The sequence below is a fragment of the Haliotis cracherodii genome, unplaced genomic scaffold, assembly GCF_022045235.1.
Source record: "Haliotis cracherodii isolate W230 unplaced genomic scaffold, xgHalCrac1.p SCAF_5, whole genome shotgun sequence".
In the NCBI taxonomy this organism is placed as follows: domain Eukaryota; kingdom Metazoa; phylum Mollusca; class Gastropoda; order Lepetellida; family Haliotidae; genus Haliotis; species Haliotis cracherodii.
In genome coordinates, this window is record NW_027266308.1 from 25,537,036 (window position 1) to 25,555,074 (window position 18,039).

Below are 18,039 nucleotides of genomic sequence, written 5' to 3' on the forward strand. Positions count from 1 at the left end.
ACGAGGCCCGAGGGTCAGTGTGATCTAGTCAAACGGTGCTGTCACCTGATGTGAATATAATACACTCTAATGTTAATTGCTCTAGCCGGGGAGAAGGGGGTTGGGGGGAGGGATTGGGGGGGGGGGGGGGGGGGAAGGGGGCACAGGGCACAGCCTCAGGGTAGGGTTTTACGTGGCTTACCCAGAGGATGAACCTGATTGACTGATTGTACCGACATATATACGGTTGGCACAGCGATGGTACGCGTTGTTTTCAACAATGCTTGCTGATATTGCTATGCCCATTGGTTGGCCTTCATGTTATATATATCACCGTGTAAATTCTACTAACAATATTATTCTACTTGACAATTTCAGATCAACGAAGTAATTACCTCGACTTGAGCCCTGTTGATAATTCGATTTCAGCTAATACCTTTAAAATAACCTTGAATCATATTGGGGAAAGTCTTTCTTCAGAAACCGTGCTCACAATCGATTACGTCACTCTGTGGACGACAGCAAACCACTCAATTCTCCCATGGGAGGCTCCATGATATATTAATTAATCCTTTACATCATGTTCAAATGTACACTGCAGTGCACCGCGCTCTGTCAGTCAACCATATCGAAGCGACACCACGTGACGTAAGTCTGTCCTGAAGCCCCACCTGAGATACCTGTCCAAATAGACTCGTCGGCTTCTTTGATGTCCAGTGAAGCGCATCATTCAAGTCTTCCTCGATCTGTCTCCCTGCACCTGCTTTTAACTGAGGGCAGCTCCGTAGGGAGAGGAGACGGCCGTTCCGGCTCACTGCATGTCACACGGGCTCAGCCAAGGAGATGCATCTAGCCCATCTATTATCTAATCGAGTCAATGTAATTGTTATTTCGACTTTCAACTGTATCTAAGGAGGAGGGGGTGGGGGATGGGGGTTGGGGGTGGGGGTGGGGGTGGGGTTGGGGGGTTGGGGTTTGACAGACAAGTCGATGGCTCAGATAGGTTTTAACATTGTCCATAGTCAAAAGTGTTTTCATCTTGGTAAAATATTTTAGGAATAGTTATAGAGTTAATCGCCTTGGTTAACATGTTATGAAATATGAATAACGATTTTAAGTCACTACAACCACGCAAAGACAAAACTTGCTTTAACACCATTTCCATTAAACGACGATGCACTAAAATTAAACTAATTCACCATACGTGACATATTAATAACCACTCATAAATATTTACTGTATAATACCTATATAAAATCTCAATGAAATTAGTATAATGCAAACGCGAGGTGTGCGTGGGCATATTGTTGGGTTAGTACAACCCTTCTAACAATATATCACCGAGTACGTACGTGGTTATTTAAAAAATTCATTTCAATCATAATTCAGAAACGAGAGTGATTGAAAACGCAAACACCGGTTAAAAACCTTGTGAGTTTGATTCGACGTGCGCGGTCCCGTCCAGTAATAGAAGTAACTCCACCCGCCACAAAATCTGCAGATACTATTTCTACATATTGTTAAGGTTATTACGAGGAACAACATTTCGAAAGGGTCTATAGAAAAATGGGGTAGTTTACCATAAATATACTGATATTAAAATATAATATGATAGTTAAAATTGAGTATTAAACGTGACGTATATACGAGCGTCACGACAGCAACGCCAGACACACGTGTCAATCAGCACTCCAGAAAAGGTGTCACAACTGAAAACATTTCCTTATAGACAGGAGGGGACGCTATGAAAATGAAATTAAATGATATAATTTTCCCTATATTGTTTGTGTTGCGCCCGCTGTTATTGCGAAACTAGCCGGGCATGGTGAAGAAAAAGCCCAGTGGCCGGTAATTGCTGCGACTTTCCACGCGACTAACCCTAATGTTGGGTCTGTCATGCTCGGAAAGCTACAGTGTCGATGGGGAAGTAGTATTGTGTCGCACAACAGAGCAGTCGGGTTGAGGCGAGGCGAGGCGAGGCGGGACTGCCCAGTCAAGTTTATATAGATTATATTACTTACACGATATCATTACAGCATCCTTGTTAAAACACGTCAAGTCTCGATCGGGCGAGATTTGGCCTGTTGATCGAGTGACAGTGGAGGTTAATGATAGATGTAATTGATGAAAGCAGGAAAATAATGACTGGTGTATTTGTCTCACGCATGAATCAGCGCATCGTCATTCAAAATATATATCGACAACGAGAAACTTTGATACAGGAATGATTGATAAAACCACCATCATGATAAAATCTAGGATGCATAAAGAGCGAATTTATATCAATGAGGGTGGTGGTGATGATGATGATGATGATGATGATGATGATGGTGGTGGTGGTGGTGGTGGTGGTGGTGGTGGTGGTGGTGGTGATGATGATGATGAGGTGGAGGAAGAGGGGAGGAGGAGGCATCACTTCAAAAAGAGAAATCAGATAACAGATTATATTCGGGTCTAGACAAGGGCACAATTAACAAGGTCTAGACCCACACTGGATACAGACAACGATATAGGGCACAATTAACAAGGTCTAGATCTACACTGGATATGGACATCGATAAAGGGCACAATTAACAAGGTCTAGACCTACACTGGATACAGACAACGATATAGGGCACAATTAACAAGGTCTAGATCTACACTTGATATGGACAACGATATAGGGCACAATTAACAAGGTCTAGACCTACACTGGATACAGACAACAATATAAGGCACAATTAACAAGGTCTAGATATACACTGGATATGGACAACGATATAGGGCACAATTAACAAGGTCTAGACCTACACTGGATATGGACAATGATATAGGGCACAGTTAACAAGGTCTAGACCTTCACTGGATATGGGCAACGACATAGGGCACAATTAACAAGGTCTAGACCTTCACTGGATATGGACAACGATATAGGACGCAATTAACGAGGTCTAGACCTACATTGGATATGGGCAACAGACCGATGCCCTCTTAAATAAAAAAGATTCAATGGTCTTTAAAAATTCTTCGTGATGCACAGATGCGCCCGGACAGCTACTTGCTTTATCAAACAAATCACTTGAAACACCATCTCCCCGTCACATGCGGCTATGATACAAGCAGCTGCTGTATCTGACCGAATTATGGTGTGTTTTTTAGACGAACATATTGGTTCGTGTAAACATTAGTTTTAAATATGTTTTTACTTATTTGAACACAACACAATACTATTCATGCTATATAACATTCGTATATAGTATTTACTAACTAATTATAGAGATGATGAACGAAAAGCACAGGTGGTAGGATTGATGCGGTAATGATCACATTCTCGAATTGAAGATTAAACATTTTGTAACTGTTAAATTAAGATTTGAAAATCATTTCTATCTCTTCTCGTAGAGTACTCTTTTTGATATATCTAATTTGATACTAATTTATTTTAAACAATTGTTTTATTTCAAAGTAACATTCAAAGTAAAAGTGTACATATGATGTTGAAATAGTATCTTTTAAAGTATTTTTCTTGGCAATATTCTGATGATTATACTACACTACTGGGCAAAATAAGTAAACACTTGAAAATTGGATTTGACCAAAACATTAGAAATGTTACCAGGCTGAAAAACAGTCGCCTGTTGTGAGATACTCATTGATATGATACAAGTGATATCGCCTTCGATACTCGTACCAACTATTTATTGTTTGTTTGTTTGTTTGTTTTTTACATCATTTATTCATGTTAATTGTTCACGATTTTACATGGCGTACCATTTACATCACCATCGGATAATGAATAACGTCTTCTTGTTTGTTTCATTTTTAGCCACCATCAAACAAACATGGGTATATATTTCTTTTGCCCGACAGTATATATTGAAAACAAAAAGCCAACGCCAGAGAATAACCAGTCTCGATTATCTGCCGAAACAGATTCCATTAGGTGTAAAAGGCAAAACAGCGGTGGAATTTTGATGAATGGATCACTGATCAGTGATGACACCAGGTGTTCACGAAAATGGTAAGCAAGTCCTGGTCTACAACCTGAAACCATGTTTACTTTGAGTGAGTGAGTATGGTTTTATGCCGCTTTTTGCAATGTTCCAGCAATATCACGGCGAAGGACACCAGAAATGGGCTTCACACATTGTACCCATGTCGGGAATCGAACCCGGGTCTTCGGCGTGACGAGCGAACGCTTTAACCACTAGGCTACCCGACCGCCCCTGTTTACTTTGAACCGAGATGAGAACAGCTCTGTTTACTGTGGATATCTTGGTGGTGTTTCGTTTACTTTGAATCCTGTAAGTGTTTCTCTTTTTGATTTTTATATTACGTTGATGCTGTTTTCTCAAACGTAGAAAATATATTTTATATATCAACCAGTGATTTCTATGCCATGTCATTTTTTTAATATACTGATATTTTGTAACATTTTTTTATATTTATATATATCTATATAAATCAACTTGGGTTTATATTAGTCTCGCATCACCCTGTAAAGAATTTACAAGCGGCGTTAAACCCATCCTCTCTCTCTAAGGACAGACAAGAGAAGGCAACAACTGTTGCGAGACAACGCACTGACATGTCTCAAGGCCAGGTGCGTTGTCAGTGCGCTGAAAAATAAACTATCAGCTGACTACACGGTTGATTTCTCATTGACTACTACTAGTCAATGGGATGTCGCAGCCGTGTGAGAAATCGATACCCAGTCATCCCACCGCAGAGGGATTCATCCTGTTGTCTAGTGATACACTAATTATTAATTATGATATGGTTAATAGATGCACTGGATCAAGGCTGACGGGGAACACTGATCTCGTTGACGATGTACTGGACCACTCGTCTAAAGATTTCACATGTCGTCACTGATTATGGACCCACAAGACAAGAACACAATCCACAAGTTCAGTGTCGTCCAGATCTTTCGTGATCCCGTGGTCCTTGAAGGCGTGTTTGGACAGTGTAGTTTCCGACAGTGTTCCTAGATAGCTTTCCCCGGCCGTTTTCGTGGATAGTGGCCCTACATAGTGACCATAATATGACCAGAGTTATGTTGTCGTAGATAATTTCCACAAAATATTATTAGATATCTGTCCCAGGTCATTGCCCTAGCTGACTATCACATACAGTGGTCCTCGACAGTGGTCCGAGATAGTTGTCCAGATAGTTGCCCTCGACAGTGGTCCAAGTCATCTGTCAAGAGAATTGTCCTAGATAGTGGTCCTCGACAGTGGTCCAAGTCAGTTGTAAAAATAGTTGTCTTTGATAGTGGTCCTCGACAGTGGTCCAAGTCAGTTGTAAAAATAGTTGTCCTAGATAGTGGTCCTCGACAGTGGTCCAAGTCAGTTGTCCAGATAGTTGTCCTAGATAGTGGTCCTCAACAGTGATCATAGATAGTTTTCCTAGATAGTGTTCGTCGATAGTTTTTGATAGATGATGTTCCATGATATTGGTCCTATACTATAATACTAGATAATGGACCTGGGTAGAGAATAAGTCTTCAGCAAGACATGCTTGCCGTAAAAGGCGACTATGCTTGTCGTAGGAGGCGACTAACGGGATCGGGTGGTCAGGCTCGCTGACTTGGTTGATGCACGTCATCGTATTCCAGTTGCGTAGATCGATGCTCATGATATCAATCACTGGATTGTCTGGTCCAGACTGGATGATTTACTCACCACCGTCATATAGCTGGAATATTGCTGAGGGCGGCGTTAAACAAGAAACAAACTAACTAGATAATGATTCTTGATATCGTATACAAATATCGATTAAAGCAAACATGTCGCATCACTATTTACTGTACATCCCTCAGTCTACTATGAGTCAGCTTGTGGTTCAAACCAAGATTTCAAGCAGATTCCGTACTTAAACCAACTAACGTTATGCTGGGATGCTGAACCTTTATCTCACGCCATCTATATAATTATTCCAGCCGTATCCACGGCGGGGTACACTAAGCAATGTGTCCACACTTTGTGTCCATGTGAACGGTTGAACCCGGGTCTTCGGGTTGAAACAAAACCAAACGCGTCACCTACTGGGCTACCCACATACCCACGATGTGCCGAAGAAAAATAAAAACGGAGGGTTCTACGACTCTTTTAGCAATATGCCAGCAATATCACGGAGGGGAACACCAAAAATGGGCTTCACACATTATACCTATGTGGGAATCGAACCCGGGCATTCGGTGTGACCAGCGAACTCCTTAACCACTAGGCTACCCAACCGCCCCAAATACATACAGTGGATGAGTATGGTTTTACGCCGCTTTTAGCAGTATTCCAGCAATATCACCACGGAAACACAAAAAACGGGCTTTACACAGTGTACCCTTGGGGGAATCGAACCCGGGCTTTCGGCGTGACAAGCGAACTCCTTAACCGCTTTGCTACCCAACCGCCCCAAATAAATAGAACCCTCGCGAGAAGGAATACATAACCACGAATAAATAACCTTAATGCCATTTGTCTCTGACTGGTTTGGGTTTGTACATGTTGAACTCGTCTCACATATCGTGTTCCTGCACATACATTACGTTTTAACGAGTCAGATACAATCAACTGGAGGTGGGTATTTTTCCGAAACATCCACTACACTGGGTGAACTAGCCATCAGAGATAGAATCTATAGATCCTGCCTCATGTGGCGTCCTAGATTATCTGAAACAGCCCCGTGTGTGGCTATTGAGTGAATGGCATTGCAAGACAACGGAAGGAATTATTTGGTCATAACGCACCATCCCGTGTATACACGAGGAAAAACGACGACATCCATTCCTTACGACGATGCTGAGCGCTTGTAGTTCAGTTCTCGAACCCAATATAAAAATAATTGTATAAAATAACCAAGCGCCTCTAACCATATATTTTCATACAAAAAATGGCCATTCCCAAAAATGTATCCTGTATAAAGTTTCTGACGAAACACACTTGTTTTTGTTAACAAAGTGTACCATATCACGTTCCTGCAACCATCTGGAGGAACATTCAGCGTTCTTGTAGCAACTTGACATCAGACATCCGTACGCGTGGTACACTTACCAAGTGTGGTCAATACGTGTAGATATGTGTCCAATAGATACGCGGAAGTGCGTAATATATAAAAATATCGGAGTATGGAACTGAAAAATAAAAAACATAAAAACACAACAACAACAAAACAAAAAAACATCATACAGTTCCTTTCGTTTATAAGCCTATAGCTACAGGTAACAGAATCAGAAAACGAGTAGACGTTAATATCGTCGTGTGGCTTTACTAAATAAATGCGACAAATCATTTCCATTATCATAAGAACTCTCTGCTAAAAGCAGCCTATTGTTGGATTTCGACTAGCAATAGCATTTTGAGCATATATAGCATTTAAGTCCGACAGGCTCACTCACAATGTCATAGAAGCCGTATATATATATTTTTAATGAATCAATATTTCTGATTAGACACTTATGAACACGCGCCCAATTTTCCCATTGAGGGAATCGAACTCTCCACAGTGCAATAGTGACCTTGACCTTCCTACACAACGTTCCAAAACGCGATCGTACCGCCAAGACGATCTTAACTCTTAGGCGTTAAAGGAATATTTTCCTTTTCTATTCTTAAGTAATAACACTTCATATTTTTCACATAAATTTAAAAATATAAATTCTAATTTAGGAGAAAGGGTCACTAAATATGCCAATCTGACGCTGTTCGGTCATTCTATTGGGGCGGCCATGTTTCTCGCGAGGCAACGAGAGTAAGAAATCGCGAGATTATGATGTGACCACCGAAAGCGCCGAACCCTGTGGAACCCACTGAACCACAAATATAATACCAGGCGACGTCTGTACTGAATCGATAGCACCTGCGTCGCCGCCATGCTACTTGGGCAAGTTAATTCCTTATGCAAATGACTTACTCAGTTACCTATTATTGCCTAGACAGGTGTAAAACAACAACATACAGTACCGATGTTAGATCAAAGTAACCACTCCCCGGAGTTCCGCTTGACCCAGACGCAACGTTCGAGGAAGATATACCTGTACGGCATTAATTAAATTGTTTGATAGGCATTACTTAGAAGTTGACGGATGACAAAGTGGTGATAATTTATGGATAACTTTTGAGACAGCGGCGTTGAACAGCATTCACTCACTCAAGCACAGACATAGTTCGGAGTAATGCCGTTATCACTTGTTGTCCATCCATAAATTATTATCCTTACTTAGTACTCCAACTTCTAAATGTCTATCAAAGAACTTCATGATGAGAGGCTGAGAAGGAAAGGCTGTGTGCGTATGTGTGCGTATGTGTGCGTATGTGGGCGTGGTTGCGAGCTGGGGACGTAGTGTCTTCGGACCATAACAACTCGTTTTATGATAGCTGGAGTATTGCTGATTGTGGCTTTAAACAACAAACGTATGACAAACACAGGACAAATTAGCCTTGTCCAATAGATATCCTCTGAAACCCACTGTACATTTTCATCATTGTAAGCTCTTGCTATTGTTCGTTTTTTTACCTTTTCCCTGAACCGTTATGGTTTTGTAATGACCCGAAACAAAGGACCTTGTCAAATAACGACGGAAGATGTCTACTCGGCCACGGCTCCCGATCACGTTGACTGTATGATGGAGCCATATCCGCGGGCTGCCGCCATGTTTCTTGTCACATCGTGTGTCGCGCTAATTCACGATGCGTGTTGTGTTTAATACATATATAAATTAGGGTTCTAATTTACGATATTATCTCTTTGACAACGCTGTTTGTAAGCTTATATGTTGGGGCATGTTTGACATGTTTGATGTATTGTAACGTGAGACATTGTTCTCTTCCTCTGTGCCTGTCTCTCATTCACTGTTGGTATCTCTCTTTACGTATCTGTGTCTCTCTTTCCCTTTGGCTGTGGCTTCTCCTGCGTCTGCTATCAACAACCACTGGTGTACCTGGCTCACCTGGCTCTCACTGTACAGGTAGATGTGATATAGCTGAAATATTGCTGGTGCGTCATTCACTTGCACAGATGCAGAACTGACGAAAAAGTCTGATTAAAAATGATTTAGGTAACTCTTTTGTCCATTGTCCTGAAATTGTAATAGTATGGCTTTGTTCACCGTCACACAGTCAATGTCTATCCAATACACACTCTCTCTCTCTCAGAGCGGAAGGTTGGTGGTTAGTCAGCTCGGCACTAAGGGGCTAAAAAAAGGACTGGTCGGCTCGGAGTCAAATTCCCCCACCTCAACTCACCCCAACTCAACTCAACTCAACTCAACTCAACTCACCCCACCCCACCCCACCCCACCCCACCCCACCCCACCCCACCCCACCCCACCCCACCCCACCTCACCTCACCTCAACTCAACTCAACTCAACTCAGCGTTGGTGAATGAAAGGTTGTGTACGTATGTGGTGCATTCGGACCATAGTGATAGCCCCTACCGCGCATTATGTATAACCATGCATATAACAGTAATTATGCTGAGGGTTGAGTTTGGGGTTGTAAGGCAGGTAATCCGTTTAGTCATTGTCATCAATCCAGGAACTGACAAGTTACTGGCTTCTGGCTTCAATATGCGTTAGATATGTAATTTATAGCTTCTAAGACATCGTCTGAATTCGTGGGTACAGCATGATGCAGCATGAATGATTGAGACGCAAGTGTCTTGTCAAACGCTGTCGTGTAGTTAAAAAAAACATCAGCATTGACAGACCTCAAGCTGTGTCACTGCGTACAGATCCGGGCCACAAAATAAAGAAATATCTTTTATTTAATTTCCATATGTATTCCGATAATATAAACCCCTCTCTCAAAGGCAGTCTGTACATCTACCAGTCCTAGAGAACTCAGACGTTAGACTCATTGCCCGTTTCTGGTTAAATAAATAATTGGATTGCTTCCGTATATTCTTCTCATAAAGGCAATCACTGTGTCTGAAATCTTAAATTATTTACACATAGTAATGTTTAGTCTTCGCTATCAAAGTTACAGGGTTAACTGTCTGGCAATATACAGTCAACAGGTTAGAATTTAATACTGAAATCAGCATATTAATGATCGTGATAATAACGACGGCCGCCTCGACCTCGTTGCCTGGTGTTATCATAGAGAACATAACGAGTGTCAACACCCTCCTAAACATTTATAGCAATGGGCAGTTAATACAATGTATCGATTTTCAAAGAGATTTCTTCATAATGAGGCAGTCAAGTCTGATTTGGTTACATTTTGAAAATATTCAATTTCCTATTAAAACGATGTCTTTGGTGCATGTTTTATCGCGAATAAGGTAAAGTCATTTCTATACTTGGTGTTCGGATTTCCAAGACTAAATCGTCAACTCTAGGAGGAAAAATGTTTGGGGCATGACAGACTAGTTACAGAGGCAAAAATTGGAATAAGAAACATAAAGGTGTATTTTATTTTAAATTACCTAATGATAATGCTGTTTGTTATATATGTCTGACAAGGGTATTGGACAAAAGAGTGAAGCGTTAATCTATTTTCAACAGTTCTTTTAGAAAAAAATCTAAATATTGTTTTAGGTTCCTTCAGCTTTTGAAAAGAATATCTGATTAAATATTCATATACAGAACCTAGGCCGTTATGACCAGGTCTAAACTATGAGCAGCGTGGCACAGACTGTACTCGCTCCTCTAGCGATATCACACAACAATTATTGAATAATATACGCACACACACGCACACACACGCACACACGCGCGAACGCATGTACGCTAAAACACTCCCTGATACGTCTGAAGAAAACATGGACTTAAAGTATAATCTAATAATTTTTTTAACATTGCCAATCTATCAGTAAATTAGATCCTAACATCTACAAAACAACTATCAAATTCTTCAAGTTCATCCGAAACAATTGTTTCATATAATGAGAAAATGGTGAATTTGCTGTGCGGTGGTGGTTTCACTAACAGTAACAACGTTTGTCATACGCCTGCATTCCGTAATATTCATGTATGTTTAGAATATCTACAACCCTGTTTGAAAATATTGATAATATAGAAAATATGCTATAGCTCTGACATAGCTCCAAACCCGTTGAATCTTGAAGATTGGAGTTAAAACAAGAAGTTATTTAGATTATAAAAGAGGCTTTTACTTTATTTCAAAAGTGTTAGTGATTGTATGGTATGTTTATAAGATTGGTTGGGATATGAGTATTGGTATTTGGTCTATCCAACATTGTCCATGGTCGTCGTGGCGCTATAGAATCCCAGAGGGACATTGTCGCATTGTCGCCCTTACAAAAACAAGCAAAATGTGTCAAAATTAACAAAAAAAGCGCGACAATACGACAACGCGAAATTTTAGCTTTTTGTGGCATTGCATACCACTCTCTGTATATCACTTGCTTGATAACGGTGTTAGAACCTACACCGAAACGTTGCTCCTAATTTAATAGAGAAGTTGTTCATCCATTAATTCTTATCCTTACTCCAACTTCTAAATGCCTATCAAAGAAGAAGTCGCATCGTAACGTTGTCGAATTGTCGCGCTTTGTACAACCTTCTTTCATTTTACCAAAAGGCGAAAATACGACAACGCGACAATGTCCTTTCTAGGATTCCATATGGCGCACATTGCAAGAAAACTCGGCCACAGCACTGATGAGCTGGCTGGAATAGACACGTGACCGTGCTTGGAATTGTAATGTCTTTATCAAGTGAATATGAGATGTATCACTCTCGTTGTCAACCCTGTATCAGACATAGCGGAACATAATTCCCTGTAATGACATCATTATTGATAAGAATATCTACACACACGGCATCGGCGTACTACTAATATACACATTACATTTAATGTCTCACGACTTGAACATCTTGCTTGGCTTGGCATCATTGACATACTGTCATTGACGTATGCCATGGCCTTCAGATAGACAGCGGCCTCGAGTCATATTATGAGGGGTCCCCGTTGGGGGTAAAGGGGTCATATTTGGGTTGGGGTGGGGATGGTGAAAAAGGGTTGTGTTTTTAGAACTAAGGATAATGTGTGTGGAATATAATTGGTGTAGAATGAGGTTGGTGTGCTGTGGAATGGAATTGGTGTTGGGTGGAATGGAATTGGTGTGGGGTGGAATGGAATTGGTGTTGGGTGGAATGGATTTGGTGTTGGGTTGAATGAAATTGGTGTTGGGTAGAATGGAATTGGTGTGGGGTGGAATGGAATTGGTGTGGGTTGAATGGAATTGGTGTGGGGTTGAATGGAATTGGTTTGGGGTTGAATGAAATTGGTGTGGGGTTGAATGGAATTGGTGTGGGGTTGAATGGAATTGGTTTGGGGTTGAATGAAATTGGTGTTGGGTTGAATGGAATTGGTGTTCGGTTGCATGGAATTGGTGTGGGTTGAATGGAATTGGTGTTGGGTGAAATGGAATTGGTGTTGCGTTGAATGAAATTGGTGTTCGGTTGCATGGAATTGGTGTGGGTTGAATGGAATTGGTGTGGGGTGGAATGGAATTGGTGTGGAATGGAATTGGTGTTGGGTTGAATGGAATTGGTGTTGGGTAGCGACGTGCTTGTACGTGTGTGTGTGTGTTTGTGTGGCTGCTTGTACTAGTCCGAACTGATGCCAATTTATAGTGCTAGCTCACTGAGATACAATGCGCAGTTTAACATGAATATTCCACTCAGACACCGTATACTGACTCCGAGCCGACCAGTCCTTGTTTTAGCCCCTTAATGCCGAGCGCCAGACAGGGTAACAACAAGTGACTTCTTTTTTCTTTTGGAATGACGCGGCTGGGGATCGAACCCCGGACCATCCGCTCTACGGGCGGACGCTCTACCACTAGACCACGGAGGCGGTCGATAAAAGGTAGATTGAGTGAGTGAATATGGTTTTACGCCGCTTTTAGCAATATTCCAGCAATACCAGAAATGGGCGATAAAAGGTAGAGATAAGATTGGGATGCTGGTGGACATAGGTAGATGAGGGGATGAGGATTTGTAGTAGTATTGATACAGTGTAGGTGGCGATTTGTAGAAGATAGACAAACCGTCTTGAGGTATATACGCCGATGTTTTGGACGTCTAGACAGTTCCCGTCTGATGCCCCGAGCGACTACCTCAGCCTCATTTTTCATCCACACGACGACATCGAGACACTACTATACCTACGTTAGGAGATAATACAGTCTTCACGTTGCCATACGACAGAGGACATAAAAGGTGACCTAGTTATTTTAGAACTGATACGTTGTCAGTATGAAATACAGTGTCCCTCAATAAAATATCGACCGTTAAAGGTAACGGAGTTTTTAAAAACTGACTACGTACGTGTCTTACTAAAAGATCCTGTTAATTTATATATTTCAGCATCATAACTGAACTTTTGATCGGAACGTGATAAGGAAAAGTCAAGTGTTCGCCCTTTCACTAATCTTAAGAATTCTCTGCTACAACAACGTCGTCTACAACTTACATATGTCAGGGTATATGTTAGCCCTGAGGCTGAAGTGTTTGCTCGACAAAAGTGTCGGGTTCGATTGCCATGTTGGGTGCAGTATGTGTCCGGGATCTGTCTCTGGTATTGCCGCATGATACTTTCAACCATGAAGTTTGATTTAGGATTCCATAATGTTTCTCGGCAACGTTTTTAGAAACGTTTTGAAAAAAAATCGTCCACAAATTTTAATTTTAAAACGTTTATTAACATTTTTGTAATCATTTGCAAACGTTTTCAAAACGTTTTAACAAGGTTTCTGTATAAGCTGGAAATGTTCCCTAAGAGCGGACTGAAGCTCCATTCTCTGGTTGACCAGGCACGTTACATTGTACAATCTGAGAGGCTTCCATACCTGAGCCTAGATTCTTACCAAAACCAAGATTATGATTAAAAAGTCAACTTGTATTTTTATTTCGATTACCGACCAAAGGGTTTGAGAGACACAATACACAAACAGATTACTAATAAAAGAAAGGCCTAACGGTAAACAATGACGTACACTGATACTGTGAACTCAAGCTCCTCCACAGCCCGCAAGGTGTCGCTCATACACAACGCTGTCATGAGTCGCTGCAACTGCTTTTCGATTACGTGACGTACCTCGGTTTTAGATATGTGACTTGGATTTAGCTAAACCACCAGTGTAGCTTTTTTACCTCATGTGTCTATATTGTCAATGGCCCATTAAGAAATGTTCTTTTGTAAAGCAATTCGTAACTGGCAGCAGTTGTGTAACGGTATCGACACACGAGCGCCACCTGGCGGAGCTTTAGATGAACTATAGCGTTAGGGAAACACGTGCTTCCAGTTCCCTCTGTGGTTGTGAAATTGAAATGTTTTGACATAACGGTAAAGATATCCTGCAGTATTGCCATATAGACCCGGTTTCTTGCATTAGTATGACCCCGGGTACCCACCTGGTTTAAGTGTTCGCTGGCCAATGATTGGGGTTCTATCCACCGTTTTTGGAGCCTTCCCAGCTAAGCTAAACTGTCGGGCAAAGGAAATACACACCCGTGTTTAATGGTGGCTGAAAATGAAACAAACATGTAGTGCATTTGATACAGGAATCATAGTTGTGTGTTTGGACCTTAAGTCTGCGGTGTTTCAGCGACAGTTTTCAGCCTATGGTAACGATTTGATAACGTTTGTAATTTTGGGGTCAAATTCAAATTTCAAGCCTTTACGTTCTTTTTCCAGACAGTTTATGAAAGATTCAATTAATGAGCTTGAACTACATGCACGATATTAGCGATTGTCTAACAGGCGACTATGCTTGTCGTAAGAGGCGACTTACAGGCAGGCAGGCAGGCAGGCAGGTAGGCAGGCAAGCGGGCAGGCAGGCAGGCAGACAGACAGACAGACGGAAATACAGACTTAGTGTATGTTTCTATGTGTTAACACAATCACATAAAGTGTTTATTGACACAGCAGTGTATGTTTCCATGTGTTAACACAATCAAATAAAGTGTTTCTTGACACAGCAGTGTATGTTTCCATGTGTTAACACAATCAAATAAAGTGTTTCTTGACACAGCAGTGTATGTTTCTATGTGTTAACACAATCAAATAAAGTGTTTCTTGACACAGCAGTGTATGTGTCCAGTGAAGATTCGGGTTAGAATTGATCTTCATCTTGTCGATTGCTTGGACCGATGCTCATGATGCCAATCACTGGATTGTCTGGTCCAGTCTCGATTATTTACAGACCGCCGTCATATAGCTGGAATATTGGTGAGTGCGGCGTTAAACGACCAACCAACAAACAACCTTACCCTGGACTAAAATCGAGTCTCTGAAATGAACATATCTTACACAAAAAAACAGTTGTTAAATTATCTTAATAAAACTATAATAAAAAGGAGCCCAGAGACTGCAGTAATCTAGACTTGCCAAACATTATAGACTTGCATAGGCTGCATTGGATATATTTGTATCAGGCTCTGACCCCACGGAATGGCTTGCGCCCGTTGAGCCGTAGTTGTATCGGGTCTTCTGTCTTATAAGCAGCCGGGTATTATGTTTGAGAATACAAAATACGAAAATGCAGCCTAGGTTGTATTCTTACAATCCATAGTTCTCATTTCTGATCGGTCATTTAAACATAACTGTGTGAAAATGTCAACGTTTTCCTAACGGCCCTCTGTAATCCGATAGTCCATACCAGGCCATTACCAGGCGATTCTCTCAAGAGAAGAGGCCAAGAATCATCGGGCATTTAAGACCGTTGCCATTTGATACGAAAGGAATGCGCATAAAAGACATAGATATATGAATATTTCACAGCCCTCGAAGCAATCAGTCTTATTGTTTATCTTAAAGGTCCACCCGCAGAGAGAATGACCAGCGGACCACTGATTGTACCTGTACGCTGTATATGTCAGAGATACCGCGGTACATGGTATTTAGTTCCATTCGTGATAACGGAAGTATGTCACACAGAATATACTTCATGAAAAGCACTGAGAAACCATGAAGATTGTAGCCAGGGCGCCGTTCCACAAAGCGATCTTAGCGCTAACTCGGTCGTAACTCCCATTCTTTAACATTAACTTACGACAGTCATAGCGCTAAGATCGCTTTGTGGAACGGGGCCCTGGTGCTTATTTATGTTCAGCCATGATAATGTCGTCATAATGTATTATACTGTTGCAATGTAAACATGTGGATGGTGTTTTTGTTGTTGTTGCTGCGGTTGTTATCATTGTATGTTATACTGTGGTACATGGTATATATGATGTTGTTTCCATGTATACATTATGCTGCCGTTGTGATGTAAATATTATGGTGGTGCTGTTGCAATGTATACAGTATGCTGTTGTTTCGATGTATACATGTTATGCTGTTGTTTCGATGTATTCATGTTATGCTGCTGTTGTGTCCTCGTTTGTATCATGCTGTTGTTGTTTCCATATATATGTATAGTGTTGTTGTTTACATGTATACAATATGCTGCCGTTGTTGTAATGTATATATTATGCTGCCGTTGTTGTAAGGTATATATTATATTATGGTGTTGTTGCTGTAATGTATATATCATGTTCTTGTTGTAATGTATATATTAAGCTGCCGTTGTTGTAATGTTTATATGATATTGTTGTTTTAATGTATATATGATGTTGTTGTTGTAATGTATATATTAAGCTGTTGTTTCCATATGTAAACTATGCTGCTGGTGTTCCCATGTATATATGATTTGTTGTTGTTTAAATGTATATATATTATGCTGCCGTTGTTGCAAAGTGTATTGTATGAAGTTATTGTAATCTTTAATCTATGCTGTTGTTATAATATATGTATATACAACTTTAGTTTCAATGTATACCTAAGCTGCTGTTATAAAACTTGTATGTTCCCGTGTTGTTTTCAGGTGAACAATTGCCATGCCTTTGCATGTGTTTTTGACGGGTGCCACCGGTGGAGCAGGATACGCTCACCTTTTCGCGAACACCTTGTATCATTACTATTTCATAGTGATTCATAAACACATGCTCATGATGTAGTCGGAATCGTACAATCGACAATCTCTTTGTAGAGAGATTTCTATTGGATATGGAAAGGGGTTTGTCGCTTATATTTTCATTATATCATAAGTTAGATGTCCTATACGATGGACGATTTTGCCTGATCATTTCGTAAATGTCAGACATATATAAAAGATATGACTGATATTTTCTTCAAATCACCACCAATGTTCAAGAATGTAAAGAATTTACAATTTTTCACAAAACGATGAATAATTATATATGTTCTTTTTTTCACAATTAACAATCTGTATGAATTATAAAATATTTACACATGGAACTCGATAATAACATGTACATCGTCAACATGTCATTTATAAATTATTCTTGAAGCGACTACACGTTTTATCAGTAAAACATTTACGCTTACAGATTAGCATGCCAGAGAATGAGCATTATAAAAATCAGGCATGTTATCTTCTGCTTAGAAAAATACCATTGTTATTTTTTTAAATAATCACTATCAATTATATGTATGATCGAAATGTTAATCATCAAACAAACTCTATGTCTTTACTACACTGTACAAAATACCTTAACATAGACTTACGACTGTCGTTGCGCTACGATCGCCTTGTGGAACGAGACCCTGGCCCCCGTTCCCCAAATCGATCTTACCGCTAAGACGATCGCAAATCCCATACTTTAAGATAGTCTTACGGCAATCGTAGCGCTAAAATCGCTTTGTGGAACGGGCCACAGTTTTAGAATACGATGAATCTACTGATGCTGTCTAATGGGGATGGTTCAATACGCTCTTCGATACATTGGTACTCTTGTTCTGCATCTTCTACAGTCTAATGATGGGGTCCCTTTCTAACACCCATCAGTTCGTAGTTATATCATAATGGTACTTCTCTACGTCATTAACGACACTGTAAATATGTACTTAGTCATTTACGTTGGCAACCAGTGATTCATATTGATAATAACAAGTATCTGCTTGTAAATATAGAATTATGTCATTCTTCCAGGCATGAAGAACAAACGGCATAAATTGGGCAATCATGCGCATCATGCTTTCAGTGAACCGAACACAATTACAGGTCCTTCCGTTTAATTTCATCCATATTTTAAACACTTTGTGAAA

General features: G+C 40.5%; 1 protein-coding gene across 1 annotated transcript in view; it reads right to left on the reverse strand.

Annotated features, from left to right (window-relative positions):
- Positions 1–18,039, reverse strand: part of LOC139443628 (SUMO-interacting motif-containing protein 1-like) — a 29,639-nt gene that overhangs the window by 8,693 nt on the left and 2,907 nt on the right. The window contains exon 2 of the mRNA XM_071224583.1: positions 2,244–2,394. Within this exon, the coding sequence (XP_071080684.1) occupies positions 2,244–2,394 (151 nt within the window). The remainder of the gene's footprint in view (positions 1–2,243; positions 2,395–18,039) is intronic.